Here is a 17,218-nt window from a genome sequence, read left to right as displayed (position 1 = left end):
GGGCTCTGGGATCGCCCCCCCTTCCAGACTCCCCGGCGCCTGAGATGACAAAATGGTGCCTGCCCTACACCCCCCTAAGACGACGGCCGCTCAGTAGTAGGCGAAGAACTACAGTTCCCGGCGTGCTCCGCGCGAGGCCAGCCCGCACCGGAAGGCGGTTGGGGCGGGGGCGGAGAGCGGAAGCGGCCTGCCGCGCGGCACGCTGGGCCACGTAGTTCGGAGCCGGCCACCGCCCAGGGCCGTATCCCGCGAATTTGAAAATTCCCGCGGTGGCCGCGGCAGCTCTCGCGAGAACTCCTCCCCCGCCCCGCCCCCCGCGCGGCGGGTGAGCGAGCGAGGTGGGTGCCGCGCGTGGGGGGAGGGGAGCGTCGCTGCACGGAACGGAACGGAACGGGGCGCGCGCGCAGAAGAGCAGGAACCGGGCGCGGAACGGGGCGCGCTCGTCTGCGCAGGAACGAGTGTGGTGCGGCCGGGCAGGCCCGGGGCAGGCGGAGGCCGCTGTAACCGCTGCGGGAGATGCCGCCGCCCTCATCGGCACGTACGGGGGAAAAACGGGCTGGGGTGGGCGGACAGGAGGAGGGAGCGGCGCGGGGAGAAGGCGGCGGCAGAGGAGGTGGCGACCGCCGCCCTCCCGCCTGCCGTCGCCCGTACCAGGAGGTACCGGGCGCTCCCGAGGCGGCTAGGCCGGCACCGCCGCCGCTGGCGCAGCGCGGGCTCGGCGGGGGCCCTCGGCGGGCCTGACCGCCGTCGCCCGGCCCCTTATGTAAGTGACCCACTGGGCTGCGGCGCCGTGCCCCGCCACACGTGGCCCGGCCGCGGCGGGGGAGGCCGGGACGGCCGGCGGCGCGGCCTGGGCAGCGCACATGGGAGACGGCGGCGTGCGAGGCTCCGCAGCCGGGAGGCGGCCGTCAGAGGCTGGGGGGCGTGGGAGATGTGGCGGTTGCCGCCGGGAGCTTTCCGTCCTGCCCGGCCAGCCGGCACAAGCCCCCGCCTCTCACTCCGTCGGTCACTTTTTGGAGGGTTTTTCTTTTCTTTCTTGTAATTTGCTTTTCTTTTTTTCCCCTCTTTTTCTTCTCTTCCCCCCCTTCCCCTCTTTGGGTGTCGTTTTCCAGGAGGAGGCGGGAAATTCGCTATCTGCATAGAGCGGCAATCGCGGGAAGAGGGCTGGGTTTAATAGGGGGAGCATGGCTGTTCGGGAATCCAGCGCGTTTTGTGGGGGGGTCTCTTGATTTTTTTTTTTTTCCCCACGAAGCATGCATCAGGCAGCAAAGTTGCTGACTTAAACAAAAGTGCATGATTTCTTCTTTAATAAACTGCGAGTCCAGGTGTGGAGCTTCTGCCGATAGAAAGGAGCATGTTGTCAGTCTTTCAGGTCTAATAATTTCTTCTTGATCATGTTTGGCAAAATTCTGAGAAATGCAGGGACTTAATTGTATTAGGAATGCTGAGTGTCATTTGGAGTGTATGGCTAAACGTGGTAGTTGAGGCGCCTTCTTTGACCCATCAGTCTGGATGAATGTATCGGTCTTGGCTGGCAGCTGTCACTTGTGTTTGGGCACACAGTGCTGTGTCCTGTTCTGCTGAGGACAGCTCCTCATCCTCTTACTGCATCAACTCGTTTTCCTGCAGTGATTTGCCCAGGGAGGTTTTCCACGTAAGTGGGAAAGAAATGACCCAGTAGTACTCACTAAATCACCTGTTAACTCACCCACTAAATCCTGTTTCTGCAGGAGTAAAGTATGGCAAGGTGCAAATTAACTGAACCTGACTACTAAGGTGCAGAAAGTGTCTTTTCCATCTACTGCTCCTCCAGTGCTTGTGAGTTGCTTCTTGTTTTTCTGGGGAAAATGTCATTAAACCAGTCATTAGTAATAATTCCAGAAATTCTATAATTGTCATCTTTACCCGCTATTCAAGAAAGCGGATGCTGTTTTTTCTCAAAAGAACTTAGTTTTCCTTCCATTTCTTCTTGTTTGGCTTCTTCCCACTCTTTGTCCTGTTTCCTTAGAAATGTGATCTGAGTAGTGCCACACAAAGTCGTCTGTTCCCTGATCACCACGTAACGCTTTCCTGACATCCCTTTAGCTTCCACATCTGGCTGAATGGAAGGATGATGCCTGCCAGCTGCAGCCTTTCTCAGTGAGATAGTGAGTCTGTACGTGGAAGAGGGAGCAAAAAGTTGGCTGACTGCGTCTTGGGTGGTGTCCGGTCTAAAAGCAAAGGGGGTTTTATCTCTCCTTGCAAACTGTGTAGTTTCACACAGGTACAAGCTGGCGTAATGGCTTACTGCCCCCAAATGGAGACAAGCAAATTCCCTCTCCTCCTTCCCAGTGTGTTGTCTTGCCTCCTTCCTTGTGCCAACTTTAATGCTTGCTAGTTCTCTCTGCAAGCCAGTTGAACTCTCTAACCTGTTGGAAGACTGTCTGCTCTTCTGGGTTAGTTTCCTGCCTGCTTAGGGAGTTAATTTGGCTCGTAAAGCACTCTAAAAAGCATTCAGGCCAGTGCAAGGTAAGCCAGAGGAATACCGTAGTAGAACAAGGGAGCAGATGGAGAGATGGGAGGCGGCAGCAGCAAGGCCTCTCGTTTGGTGGCAGTGAAGTCAACATGTTTTATGAAACCATATCTTCAGCTGTGACTGACCATATTTTCAGCTTTTTCTTCAGTAAGCCTATAACATTGTTGGCCTTTGAAACTGATTTTCATGTACTACCATCAGTCAAAACTGACATCCTGGAACTCTGACTTGGCTGTATGTGATTCCGCTTGAACATGTAATTTCTTGATTTTTTTTTTTTTAAATTTTATTTTTTTTCCCCTGGAGCTTTTTCATCCAGAAGTCTGTCATCAATCTATGACTTGTGACACGTTCCTTTCTTTGGAAATAGTTCATGATGTTTGGAAGTCGTAAGTACCTAGGGTGAAGAAGAATGGTAATGTTGGCAACTTGTACGCGGACCCCTTTGGTATGGGACACAGCTGGGAGCTTGGATTCTGGTTTAGTCCTGAACGTGGAGTAAGCCTGTGGCATTTTACACTAATCTGGTTTCTAAGAGACAGAAATAGGAACGTGATTGTAGTTGTTGTTTTCAGAGAGAGCAGAAATGCCGTTAGTGTTGGATATCTCTCCCAAAGGAGAGGCTGCGTGCCTTTAACCTATCTCTAACTAACTGTTTTCCCAGTGTTTGGTTTCCCCATAATCCTTGGTTTAGCTTAGCAGAATGATGCAAGTAAAGCATCCCAATAACCAGGTCACTCTATATACTGTTCATCATTTATTATGGAGTTTATCTTCCTTGTTCTATATTGTTAAGTCAGATGTCTAGAGCAAAATAAAAAAATGTTTAAATTGCCCATTGGCTTACTGGAGGAAGCCTGGGTGTGCCTGATGCTTTAGCATTTTTGCATGTTTTTATAGGCAGTTATTAAACTGCAGCCTGATTAAATTTAAAGTTATGTGAATGGTCCAGTTGTTGAAGGTTTACTTATTTGATGGTTCTTACTGGTGATATTGGACTGATGAGCACATTTGATGTGTATTGTAGAGAGGACTACACTTTGTCAAGGTATGAGCTTTCCACCAGAGAAGAATTCTTTCTGATTTGGTGGGAGTTCAGGGTGGTGAGTGGTTTTTTTTTAAACTCAAATCTGCCCAGAAAAGTATCTTAAAATTTGATTTCCAATTTGGCTGCACAAAGTTCTGTGCTCTTGGCCTGTCCAGGTAGGCAGTGGCAAAGGCAGGGTGACTCATGGAGAGTGTGCAGTTGAGAAGTTTTCTTGAATGCTGTTACCTGCCCTACTAGAAGATGCTTGTTCACTCTTTTTATTAAAACTACCTTGCTACTAGTATAATATATTACATTAGTAATCATGATGTACTTGCCACGCAGACTTGTTTTTCAGGCATCACCGTGCTTATTTACAGAAAAGATTTATTTTTTACTGACTATAATCGTATATATGCTCTTTTCAGAATTTTGTGCTGTTTTCTAAAATTCCTTAATATATGTTGTGATAGTCAGTGTTCTCCCCTCAAGGAGGATTGACCAACTGAATATTTTAAAATAGACTATTTTGGGGGGGGGGGTGTGTGATTGTTCAGTTTTAATGATCTGGATGATGGGTCAGAATGTAACCTCGGCAAGCTGGCTGATGATCCAAAACTGGAAAGAGTGGTAATACACCAGTGGATCATGCTACCGTCCGGAAGGACTTCGGCAGGCTGGAGAAATGGGCTCACAGGAACCTCCTGCAGTTCAGCAAGGCAAAGCGCTAAGTCCTGCGTCTGGGGAGGAACAACCCCACACACCAGCATATGCTGGGGGCTGCCCCACTGGAAAGCAGCTTGCAGAAAAGGTCTAGGCATCCTGATGGACACTGAGTTGACTGTGAGCCAGCAATGTGCCCTTGCAGCAAAGGCGGCTGACGGTGTCCTGGGCTGCATGAGGAGGAGCGTTGCCAGCAGTTGGAGGGAGGTGATTCTCCCTCTAATCTGCGCTGGTGAGGCTACACCTGATGTGCTGTGTCCGGGTCTGGGCTCCCCGGTCTCACAAGAGAGATATGGAGGTACTGCAGAGACTGCAGCATAGGGCCGCCAAGATGGTGAGAGTGGATGGGAGCACCTCTTCTGTGAGGAGAGGCTGGGACCGTTCAGCCTGGAGAAGAGAAGGCTCAGGGGGGATCTCTACAATGTATGTTAATAGGGAGGGAAGTGAAGAAGATGGAGCCAGGCACTTTCCAGTGGTGCCCAGTCACAGGACCAGAGGCAATGTGCACAAACTGGAATATTTAAAAGATGCTATTCGCCAACCCAGTATATCTCTATTAGTATTTGGTATTACTCATAAAACATATTCATTAAATCATTGTAATTAAAGTAAGCCAGAATGCTGGTCAAATTGCGTGACTTCTTACTCTCTGGAGCCTCTGGATACAGTGCAAAAGTTCATCTTGCTGTCACTTGGAAATCATAACAAGTACCAAAAAGCACATTTGAGAAAACTACAGCAAATAAGTTGTCCCACTTGGAATTTGGTCTGTGCTAGTTCTGAATGCTGGCAGGGTGGTCGGGCTGGGTGGCTGCAGCAGCATCCTGCAGTACTGGCTTTGCCATCAGCAGCATTTTTTTCAAAATGTTGACTCGTGCTGAGTGCGGGACCCTTACTTACACATCCTGTGTTTCACGCGCTCGTTGTTTTCATGCTGGCAGAAGATACTGGGACATATTCTCAAATAGACTGCTTGTGACTTGAAATGTAGTAGATTCCAATGCCCAGGTTTTTGAGCATAATCTTTCTTCACAAAAGTAACAATTCATATAAATTGTATGTATTTATTGAAATTTCCAGTCAATAAATGCTCCCAGAGTCTAGTCTTCAACACTAGCTGTAACCTCCTATGCTGTAAGGAAAATAGGTTATTAGTGCACACTGGAAGAAACAATAATAGAACTTTATTTGCTGGAGAACATGTGTGGTACAGTTAATGCGATAGGTTTTATGTGCATGTTTAAGTGGCTGGCTGTACTAGTTTGTAGCACAGGGTAAGGGTTCTGTTTGATGCCTGAGTTGGTCAGCATGTGTAACACCCAGGAATAGTGAGTTTCATATAATATCTTCTTTTTGAGACTTCATGAAGAAAGTGGTGCTGTTTGAACAAGATAATTAAATGTCTTGTCTTCCGGAGGCTTTTCAATAACCCAGAGAACTTGCAAAACATAGTTAGTTAAAGTAGTTTGTATTTCCATGTGTATGGACTACCTCTTATTTAGCTACCTATTTAATCTTGTCAATCATTTCAGCTTTTAAGTTTTTCCACCAGAAAATCTATTGGGACGTACTGCAACATTAGCTCTTTGTGGAGCACCTACAGAAGTGTGGAAACTGTCTGAAAGGCGTAGAAATTTTTGTAGAATACTGCAGAGATGTGATAAGGACAGGCAATAGGAAGGAAGGGACTAGAATAAGGAATATGAGGATTTAAGTATAGGGAAAAAAAAAAATCAGTGTTTTAAAGGGCTGTGTTATGTTTACATCATCAGTGTATGGAAAACTACTTTCTAATTAATGAGCTATGAAAGTCTGTATTGCTTGTAATGTGAAAATATCAACAGTACATTTTCTGTAAGAATTTGAGAATGAAAGTAGTTAAGAACTTAGTATTCCTTAATGTTCACAATAAACATGCAAAAAGTGAACAAGACATCAACGATGTGTGAAATCTACTAGAAGGCAATTGACAATAAAGTATAAAATCAAGGGAAAGGACAAATGGAGACTCATACCTGTTACTGAGAAGCTTTTCAAAATATGATTTTTCTCAGATCCCATCTTCCTAACCTATGTTGGTAGACTTGAACTCAGTGTATTGGGTTTGTTCCTGTTATTTATCTTGTCAATACCTCTGTGTCGCTCTTTGTTGGTGATCTCATGGGGATCAGAAAAGCAAAGGACTCCCCTTTTGCTCTTCTGTGAGATCAAAAACTGTCCCAAGTGCCATTTTTTAAAGGCAAAGAGCTACAGGTGACATAGTGACAAATCTCCTGCATGCTGATGCAACTTCTGCCAATCTAAAAAAATATTTATGGCTGACATGAGTCTGTTTTTGCATTTCTTTATTTATAGTGAAGAATGCGAGACCTAACAGCTCAGGTAACGAGCAGTCTGCTGCAGTTTCCGGAGGTGACGCTTCAGGCACTAGGGGAAGATGAGATAACCCTAGATTCTGTGCTGTGCGGGAAGTTTTCTGGAGGTGAGCATTTTCCTTTAAATATGGTCGTCTTCCAAGTTATTCTTGCCTGGAGGTTACCTGAAGCATAGGGTCATAGTATCAACTATGTGGAGCCAGGAATTGGACTCGATGATCCTTATGGGTCCCTTCCAACTCAGGACATTCTATGATTCTATGTCAAGTGGGTGTTGTTAAGATGTATCAGGTTTCCAGGAAAAAAAAAAAAAGGATGTTTTAAGGATTAAAAATGCTAATATTAAAACATTAGTATAGTTAGATGTTGAAATTACCACAACCTGCACCAATCTGGTGCTATTAAAATAATTTACTTAAACATACTGAGTCAGTGAGCCCGCCTCACTTTTTAATTCAATACAAGGCAGTTTTCGAAAAAGTAATAGTGCTGTTTGGGGCCGTATTTATTTGCACCAGCTCAAGCTCTATGACTGTCATAACAGCGCACGCAGAAGTAGTTCTTCTACAGTGTTACAGAGGCAAACACCCCTGCTTTTTCTTTTCTAAGCCTGAATAAAAAGAGAAGGAAGAGGGCAATGCTGTTAAGCGCCGCAGCCATGTTTCCAAAGTATTTAATAGGATGCAGATGAGTGCCCAGAGAGAGCTGCTGAAAGTGGCTAAGCCGATTAGGTAGTTGGCTTTCTAGGGGATCTGAAAGTAGAGCTGAGGGCCTGTCTGGATGACTAGGCTTCCGTTATGACCAGGTAGACTCTATCTTCTGGACCGTAAACGCAGTAATTGAGCTAAGACTTCCTCTGAGCTTGAAGTAGTTCAGTGAAACAAAATGTGTTAAACTCTTTCTGTGATCAACACTTGTAAAAGGTTAAATTTACTCATGCGGTGCCCATTTTAAGGTAACTTCTTGCTGAAGTCCAAATCCCTGCCCAGAGTAGGCATGTGTCAAGTAAAATCGATAAACTAGAAATGAATTGATTTAGGTTTCTTATATTTGAAGTATGCTTTAGGACTTGTGTTCCTGTATGTATTTGGATCATTTCCAGCAAACCTAAGCCAAATGTGGTGTAAAGACTATAGATCAGGGTATTGTAATCTTTATCGCAAACAATGAAAATTCTTCAGTGCGGGAGTGACAAGTACAAATGCAAAACAATGAGATTGTCAATGTTAAGATGTATTGCTTGAGGATTTCAGCGAGTGATGTGAAATAACTGACCAGAATTAGGTAAGTCGGCCTTCCTCTGTTAGGTACTTGTATTGAAGGGAAGGGGCAGCGACTGTGACTTTGCAGTTGTTCTCCACCTTCTATTGGATATTGGCTTTAGTTGGCTTTCTTTTCTCTTACAGGGAGAAATGGGCTAGCATGGTTGGCGTGCGGCCCTCAACTTGAGGTGGTGAACTCTGTGACAGGAGAGCGTCTCTCTGCATACCGTTTCAGTGGAGTCAATGAACAGCCTCCCATTGTTCGTGTGGTAAAAGAGTTTTCCTGGCAGAAGAGGACTGGCCTGCTGGTTGGGTTGGAAGAAGCAGAGGGAAGTGTTCTCTGTCTGTATGACCTTGGAATATCAAGAGTGGTTAAAGCTGTTGTTCTTCCAGGAAGGGTATGTACTTTTTCATTGGAGAAGCAAAGCTTTTATGTTGTTAGGTCCTGCATAATCCTGTTTCAGGAAAAGCATTGGAGCGCCTCTTTGTAGAAGGTATTTTTTCCTACATTGCATTAACAACTGTCACTTCAGCGTATCCAGTCAAGAGAGCCTCAGCGTAAAATCTTGGGCTTAACGGTGTCATAATCTTTTGAGTTTACTGATAGTAAAACAAGTTTTCTGTTGTTATGGTAGAGCCCATAGTTACCTCATTCACCAGTTCCACAAAAAGGCATGGAAATGTACCTTTTTTTGGCCAGAGTGAAAAACAAAAAAACCCCTCCACCCCACTCCTTGAAGTGTCTGTAACATATTTTTCCGAAATGCTTAATTCCTGTCAGAAATACTGCCTTTGAAATATCCCAAACATCCATAGTTGTGCTGTAAATGACTTAGACACATTGCCATGAATCTCAGACTAGCAAGCAGGTGACTTTAGAGCAGAACCCATTTTTATCTTGGCTTAGGATAGGGAAAAAAGAGCCTTTAGTGATTTACCCAGCAGATTGTTGAAAGGTTGACTTTCAATCTGCAGTCCTTGAATCTCTGCTTATGGAATATTGCGTTTGTGTAGATGGGATACACTGGTGTAATGTTACTAAGTGTTTCTATCTTCTATAACCCATAAACTCAAGTGATGTAGTGTCCCCTAGTCTCATTATCTTAATGTAAACAAGAATCAGTGCAAGTTAATAGAACATCAAGATGGACTATTTTGTTGTTATCATCTTAGAATCTGCAACAAATAAATACTTATTTCTTACTCAGCTTTCCATAATGTGATTTGGTTTGACTTGCCAGAATACAGGTGGAGTTGTGTGTTTGTTTGTAATGCTACAGTGCGAGTACTAGTAGTAAGCATTTGTATTGTGGTAATTTCTAAAGAGGTGAGTGGGGTTGGTGCTTCGCTGTGTTAGTTTACCTATCATCTTGATAAATCTTAGCATTTTAGCTGGAAAGACAACCTGCGTGTTGACATAAGTGTATAATCAATAAGCAAATCATGTTTGTGAAAAATGACGTAGCTTTGTTATGTTTTATTAAATCTAAGCAAGCTGGAAATAGGAAAAGGAAAGTTTAAAATGGATCATGTCACGTATCAAATCTGAGTCTACAGAAGTGATTTGAAATAGAATGTAGTTATAACTATCAGTTTTCTTAGGGAGTTTTTCTATACCATGAAAAGAAGAAGTCTTAGGGGAAAAATTTGGCTGTTGTGTGATGAATTAATGAATTTTGGAAGAAAGCCAAAACTTACCTGAATTTTTGCTCTTATGCCCTGAATGCTCTTGATTACAAACGTATTTGGTGTGTTGCTTTCATTTTGCTTCCTGTTTTTTGGCTATTGGGTTAGTTAGATCAGCATAGACAGGACACAGGTATTGCTAGTTGGATTGTTAAGTTGTGAGTGGGAGTATCAAGTAGACAAAACTTGCACTTGGCCACTGTCTATATGTTTTGAATTTGTGCTGTAACTGATACTTCCAAATGATACATTACATAGTATGCGTTTTCCATCTGCCTGAATGTTTCTCTGATTTTGCACACTGATTGTTTTTAAAAGTAAAATGCAGATCTATTCTTAACATAACTTTCTGTAGTTTTTGGCATTACTGTTCTAAGGCTTTAATGAGCATCTTAATTTCTGGACTATTTTTCTTGGTGGGTAAATCTTCTGTGGACAGCTAAGTTGTGCAGGTTAAAGCTAACTTAGAGTATCTGTGATCCAAGGTGTCTAGCCGTTAGTGTATTAATATAAGGTATTTATAGTGACTGTATGACTGCCTCTTAGTGTAAGAGTAGATGTGTAGTCATTCAGAGAGTAAAGGAATGAGTTAAAAAGATAAAGCTCACAAGCTTAGAAAGAATTTTGGCATAACTTTTTTTTTTTTTGTGGGAGCATCTCTCATTGCCCTCTGGATATACATGTGAAATGCAGCAGAAAACTGAAAATGTTAATGGAGTATTATTTGAATTGGCTTCTAGTAAAAGTAAATCTGAATTAAAAACATTAATTATATTAAATTGGTTTGTAATGGTTGTATGTTTCAGAACTATTGAACGGTATTTTCACAAATTTTCCTGGTTTCTATGAGGCAGAATGGTAGCATTCAGATTCAGTGAGCTGAGAAAAGTTTTCTTTGTTCATTCCCAGAATGAGCTGGCAGTAGTTTAGGAGAATATGAAAAGCCAGTGCATAGCACAGTGGAAAAATATGCAGTTTCAGGAGCTTCCACATGGAAAATTGAAGTGTTAAAACCAGGAAACGTTTTTGGAAGACCATATGCAAAAATGGAAAAGATTCATTTGGAGACAGTTGTACCACAAAAAAAAATCTTAAAAAGAAATTAGAAGCAACACTTGAACTTTGGCTAATTCTGCAGGAAGATACGTACAGTATTTCTGCTTTCCTCATAACAGTCATCAAGACTTGGAGCAGCAAGAATTCAAATAATCAAAATGCTTTTGATAGTCCTTTGAGTAGCAGAGAAGATTGGAAATTTAATTTGACTTGCAGGAAGTCTGAAACAAAATAAAGTTGTCTAAATTACTATAAGTACTTCTAAGATTAGAATTCTTGTGACCAAGATGAAAGGTAAATTTTGTAGCAGATTGCCAGGCACTGTAGTCATAGCAAGTGCTTGACGGGAGAGGAGAAACCACTGGTGCTTAGGGGGTTTGGTTATTTTTCCCCACATCTGGGAGTTTAAAAAAAAAAAAGTCCACCTTGTGATGCTCACTTCTCTGTTTTATTTTCATGTAAAATGTTGTTGATGTAAAGCTTCCTGTTTTCACTGTGTTACATTTTGTAAGAAGGCTAAAAGATAGCCTGTATTCTTTTGTTGTACAGCTTTAGTGAAGGAGTCTTCATGTGCTTGTAGCTCTGCTTAGCAGTCAGTACTGTCTTGGGATGTGTTGCAACATGTGCTGAAAGGTCTGTCTTCACCTTGTAATGAAGTTGCATGCAGACTGCTTCACATGTTAGAGCAGTGTGCCCTTCTCCTTAGTTGGAGTTAGCTTTTGATCTAACAAGCTCCTGGTCTTTTTGCTGCTGTTTTAGGATGGCTTTTTAAATTTTTGTTAACATTCAGAAAAGTGCTGGTGTGCATTTAAAACTTTTTTTTTTTACTTTATCTGGTTGCTGTTTTTCACAGAATCATAGAATGGTTTGGGTTGGAAGGTACCTCAAAGATCATCTAGTTCCAACCCCCCTGCTACGGGCAGGGACACCCTCCACTAGACCATGTTACCCAAAGCCCCATCCAACCTGGTCTTAAACACTTCCAGGGAGGGGGCATCCACAACTTCTCTGGGCAACCTGTTCCAGTGCCTCACCACCCTCACAGTAAAGAATTTCTTTCTAACATCTAATCTAAATCGACCCTCCTTCAGCTTAAACCCATTACCCCTTGTCCTGTCACTACACTCCCTGATAAACAGTCCTTCTCCATCTTTCCTGTAGGCCCCTTCAGGTACTGGTAAGCTGCAATTAGATCTCCCCAGAGCCGCCTTTTCTCCAGGCTGAACAATCCCAACTCTCTCAACCTGTCCTCACAGGAGAGGTGCTCCCGCCCTCCAGTCAGCTTCGTCGCCCTCCTCTGGACTCTCTCCAACAGGTCCATGTCTTTCTTGTGTTGGTGCCCCCAGAGCTGGACGCAGTACTCCAGGTGGGGTCTCACTAGAGCAGAGTAGAGGGGCAGGATCACCTCCCTCGACCTGCTGGTCACACGTCTTTTGATGCAGCCCAGGACACAGTTGGCTTTCTGGGCTGCAGGCGCACACTGCTTGCTCATGTTGAGCTTCTCATCAATCAGTACCCCCAAGTCCTTCTCCTCAGGGCTGCTTTCAATCCATTCCTCGCCCAGCCTATAGTCGTGCTTGGAATTGCACCGACCCACGTGCAGGACCTTGCACTTGGCCTTGTTGAACTTCATGCGGTTCGCGTGGGTCCACCTCTCCAGCCTGTCAAGGTCCCTCTGGATGGCATCCCTTCCCTCCAGCGTGTCGACCCCACCACACAGCTTGGTGTCGTTGGCAAACTTACTGAGGGTGCACTCAATCCCACTGTCCATGTCACTGACAAAGATGTTGAACAGTGCCGGTCCCAGTACCGACCCCTGAGGAACACCACCCGTCACCGTTCTCCACTTGGACATTGAGCCGTTGACCGCAACTCTTTGAGTGCAACCATCCAGCCAATTCCTTATCCACTGAGTGGTCCATCCAATTCAGAGACAAGGATGTCATGCAGGACATTTATTCTAAATGAGACTAGTGTAAAATTTACTAAGCTAGTATCTCCCTTCAACACTTGATAAAAATGTTTCATTCCCATGGAAATGGTGTGTCTACCATGCAACTTGACCACTGCCTCATCTGACTTAGAGCCATGATTTAGCCTAATACCTGTTCGGAAAAGAAGGCATAGGCTGTATCACAGAGCTAATGGGCTGTGAGCAGTGGAAGAACTAGATTTAGTTTTGTCTTTCTTACTTAAGGCCCTTAAATGTGATAAAGTTTAAGATAACGTAGAAAATGAGTTACATGCAAGAGTTAATTATTTCTAAGTAGGGAATGGAAATTGGTAAGCTGTAATAATAGAATGCACCATTTAAGTTCAAGTTAATTCATTTAAATAACTGTAGGAAATCTAGTAAGTGGAAGGCACTTAACAGATTCTTGGACAGGGTTTTGTTTGGGTTGGTTGTTTTTTTCTTGATGTAATGGGAAGCAATGTTCTGTTTTTAGGTCTTAAGATCCTGTCTTTACTTTCTTGTTTCTGATGTGCTAATCCTGGCTGCACTTTTGAATGATTTCTATTTAACTTGTCAAACAGCTTCAATACTCACTTGTAGTTTTTCTGTAGGTAACTGCTGTAGAACCCATAACTAATCACGGAGGAGCCAGTGTGAGCACTCGGCACCTACATCAGAGTCTGCGATGGCTCTTTGGAGTGGCAGCAGTGGCTACAGATGTTGGCCATCTGCTTCTGGTTGACCTTTGTTTGGATGATTTATCTTGCAGTCAGAATGAAATAGAAGCATCAGGTAAGCTTGCAGTTTTTAAACTTGAACTTAAAAATAAGCAAACTTGTGTCTTTTAAGTAAGCAATCTGCATCCCGCTTTGAAGACGCTAGTGTGCAGGCGTTTATGACTACTAGTTACGGGTGGCATTTTGACATCGTACAGTCCCGAACAGGTTAAAGATGGGAGTGGCTTAATACTCCTCCTAAAGCTATAAATGCCCCCCTCCCACCGAGATCCCTATGTCACTACGATTCTTGCCCCAGGAGGTGTGGGAATTTTACCATCTGATTCGATGCAACAGTCTGATAGGATGCTGTGTCAGAGGTGCCAAGAACATTCTTGGGAATGTCCTTCTGCTTCTGTGAATTGACTTGGGGCAAATGTTAGGCTTGTTTTTTCAGATAAATCCGCCTTACCACAAGTCATGCGTTGGGAGGAATGAAACCTCTAATTTGCGTATGCAGCTTGCATACACTCTTTTGGCTATACCAGCAGTGGCTTCAGGAGTTGATGTCACTTCAGATAGCCTCATCATGAGGCCCAAACTCCTGATTTACAAAGTCCAGGAAGATTTTTGTCTCTGAAGGTTACAGTTTCACCTGGTTTTGAAATGTGAGTGAGAATGCCTGTCCAGTCAGAGGGTTCTTCTGTTCTTTGCGTACGTACAAAATGGAAATAGCAAAGAAAGTGTTGCATAAATAGGTATTTTGCCTGGGATGGTGGAATTAGATTATACATGTTGTCACGTCAGTGTTTAAAACGCAACCTAAATGGAATAACACATTCATTTATTGCCTGGTTTTGTGTGTGTAGATCTAGAAGTTGTCACTAGAATTCCTGCTGAAGTTCCGCAAAGAAGAGAAACTGTGACCAGAGAAGGGAGACATCTCTGTTTTCAATTACAAACCCCTTCAGGAACAGCCGTATCAACCTTGTGCTACATAAGCAGAAGCAATCAGCTCGTCGTGGGTTTTTCAGATGGCTACCTGTCACTATGGAATATGAAAACTTTGAAGAGGGAGTAAGTAGGCCTGTCTGGAGGTGCAGGGGTCTCAATCTTTTGCTTAAGGAAGCATGTGAATTTAAAGAGAAATTTTGAGTATAATCCTGGAATGTTCAGAAATCCTCTTCTGAAAGAGCTATTAAGTCATAGATGGATTAAGTGGACTGCCTTCTCCCCAATGGACAAAGGATTGTTTTCTTTATTGTGCCTGTGGATTGAGGATTTGTGGAAGGCATGTTTCTTTGGGTTATGTCAAGCAGTTAGGATGTGATGGAGCTGATTTCTAGTAGTCAGTGAAGCCAGGAAATGCATGTATCTTGATGAAACAACAGGTTTTCGAATTGCAGTAGCTAGTTCTGAAAAACAATTTCTGGCATACATTGAAAGGTAATTGCATTTGATGGACAGTAACTTCCTCACCTCTTGACTGTTGCTTGAAAAGTAGTTGCTTCCTTGACTCACTTGTTCGAGACAGAAGTATGAGCTGCTGTACTTTGAGGATAAACATGTAAGGTGCTCTTTTCTCAGAAGATGCTTCTATCCTTCTACAAACGGTTAGGGCCAGTAGGCTCACTTTTTTTTTTTTTTAAAAAACCTGTAGGCACCACTCTCAGCTTGAAGGAGGCCGGATTCCCATCTATGCTGTTACTTTTCAAGAGCCTGAGAATGATCCTCGCAATTGTTGCTACTTGTGGGCTGTTCAGTCTACACAAGAAAGGTGAATAAAAACTTACCATGAGCTACTGAATTTTTTTTTTTACAATAAGCTTTCACCTGCAGTTGATACATGTATATTTGTTCTGTTTATTTAGCTGTGCAGGAGATTCTCTCAGGTACAGAAGGCATTAAGCTTACAATGCAATTTTTACAGGATTTAACAGGTGTGAAGAGGGACCTACTAGTTCCTGCCTTCTGAAAGAAGGCAAAGCAGCAGTGGCTAGTTTTTTCTGCTTGCATTCTTAAATGATTTCCTTTGTTTCTTGATGATTGCTTCACAGTGTGTTTGATATTCGCGCCATGGTATTAAAATACCATTAAACATAGTTGAGGCTGCAGATCTGGAGGGGTAAACATGCCGATCTAACTGCCTGCTGCCCCTAAAGGAGGGAGGTGCCAGCATTGCCCATTACCTGGTGCCAACTGGAGCAGTGTCTGGAGCCTTTGTGAGCCAGTTCAGGTCACCTGGCAGAGAACAGTCACTGTGCAGCAGACGAGCCAATGGTTTCCTGCTGGTCCGATGAACCAAATGAGAATGTGGAAGGGTGCAGTGTTTGCAAGAGAGGGACCGGAACTTTGGTGGTAAGAGGAGAGAAAGAGATCTCTCTCTCTCCTTCAGCATCAGCGAGCTACTTAATCAGCTCAGCTGTTCATAGAGTTGCAATCTTTTTAAGTTTGACTTTAAAGCGGTTTTGATTGAGAACTCTTCACTGTGAAGAACTATTTCCAACATTTTTTAGTCCATACACCATATTAAATCTTTCAAATTGGTTAGCATTTGCCCCTGAAGCTGCTAGTGTCAACGTTTCCTCCTTTATGTTTTACCGACTAAATGTGACTGATCACCGTATTTTGGGAAATGGTGGTGTTCTTTTCAGCAAGAGCATGCCATTAAGAAAACCTCAGTCTAGATCTAATAAAATGATAATGAGGACTATAAAGCAGCTTTGTAATCAAATTTTTATAATTTATACCTTTTTCAGTGAAGGCGATGTTGTGAGTTTACATCTGTTACAGTTAGCGTTTGGTGACAGAAAACGCTTGGCATCAGGACAAGTCATGTATGAGGTAAGAGGTGCATGTATGTGAAAAGATGAAAAGAGCAATTTTCTTGAAGGGATTATCAGCTAAGTTGGCCAGGGTAATATTTACCCTCAAAATTCAGAGCTTATTAAAAAAACCCAACAGATCAGTCTTTTGCTGAGTCTTTTTGGGCATGGCCTTTGTCCACACTTTTTGAAAACAAGTCATACAATTTTATACTGCAGTGTCGTGTGTTCAAACCAGATTCATCTATAAAGAGTCCATATAAATTCAATTCCTGAAGAGGAAACAGCTTTTACAAATAAAATTATTCTTAATTTAAGCATCAAATTAGTGGCCTGAGGGATGAGAAGGTAGGGCTTTGAATAGCTTGCTTTAACCAAACTGCAGACTTGAATAAGATTCTGTGTGTCTCCCTTTCTTAAAATACAGTCACATAACTATTCTTTTCTGGTCTTTGGTTTTGTATTCTTGTTTTTCTTTTGAGCTCTTGTAGCTGGACCTCAAATGAAATGTACCTATAGTGTCTTTTAAGTGTTGATCCTGAAACTTAGTAACTGTCAAGATAACTGTCTTTCCACTTTTTGGCTGGGTTGCCTATTAAATCTACTCTTAAAACTAGCAAAATATGTAAATATAGTAAAGAGTAGTATGATTTGGTCAAAAGAGTATACATAATTTTTTAGAACTGGCTTCACAGATGTGTTTAAATATAGATGGGGTATAATTATATCTGAGATATCTAACAGATATAAGACACATCTGTATAAACTTCTTTCCTCCTGGTTTGATACTTTCTCTTGCGTATTCTCCTATTTCATTCCATATCTATGGAGTGACTCTTGTATCACGGTACTCTGTTTTTATAGGGACTGTGCATTTTGATTTTTGTTGAAAGAGTTTAGATTTTTGACCTTTTTCTTTGTCCTTATTGTATGTAGGAAAGATCCCTCTTCATGTGTAAATGTTGCTTTTGAATAGATAAAGGTTAGATGTTTGGAAAAGGTGGTGTTTCTTTAAAATGCATTATCTATCATGGTGACCAAGTATAAATATCTTCAAGTGATTCAGCGTGATGTAAATA

The 17,218-nt window shown here is 42.9% G+C and overlaps 1 protein-coding gene across 2 annotated transcripts in view; it reads left to right on the top strand.

Moving 5' to 3' along the window:
* The first annotated feature begins 344 nt into the window (after positions 1-344).
* The window catches only part of LOC129205411 (protein ELYS-like), a 53,225-nt gene continuing 36,351 nt past the window's right edge, over positions 345-17,218 (top strand). The window contains exons 1-7 of one of the 2 annotated variants that reach the window (XM_054822912.1): positions 345-534; positions 6,621-6,747; positions 8,047-8,300; positions 13,210-13,390; positions 14,184-14,391; positions 14,975-15,091; positions 16,074-16,158. In XM_054822912.1, the coding sequence (XP_054678887.1) occupies positions 6,627-6,747; positions 8,047-8,300; positions 13,210-13,390; positions 14,184-14,391; positions 14,975-15,091; positions 16,074-16,158 (966 nt within the window). In that variant the 5' untranslated portion in view covers positions 345-534; positions 6,621-6,626. Of the gene's footprint in view, positions 535-1,742; positions 1,819-6,620; positions 6,748-8,046; positions 8,301-13,209; positions 13,391-14,183; positions 14,392-14,974; positions 15,092-16,073; positions 16,159-17,218 lie in introns of those variants that run through there. The other variant, XM_054822913.1, reaches the window with a different exon arrangement.

This window comes from Grus americana, chromosome 3, assembly GCF_028858705.1.
Source record: "Grus americana isolate bGruAme1 chromosome 3, bGruAme1.mat, whole genome shotgun sequence".
NCBI lineage: Eukaryota > Metazoa > Chordata > Aves > Gruiformes > Gruidae > Grus > Grus americana.
This window is presented reverse-complemented; position numbering and strand designations above follow the sequence as displayed.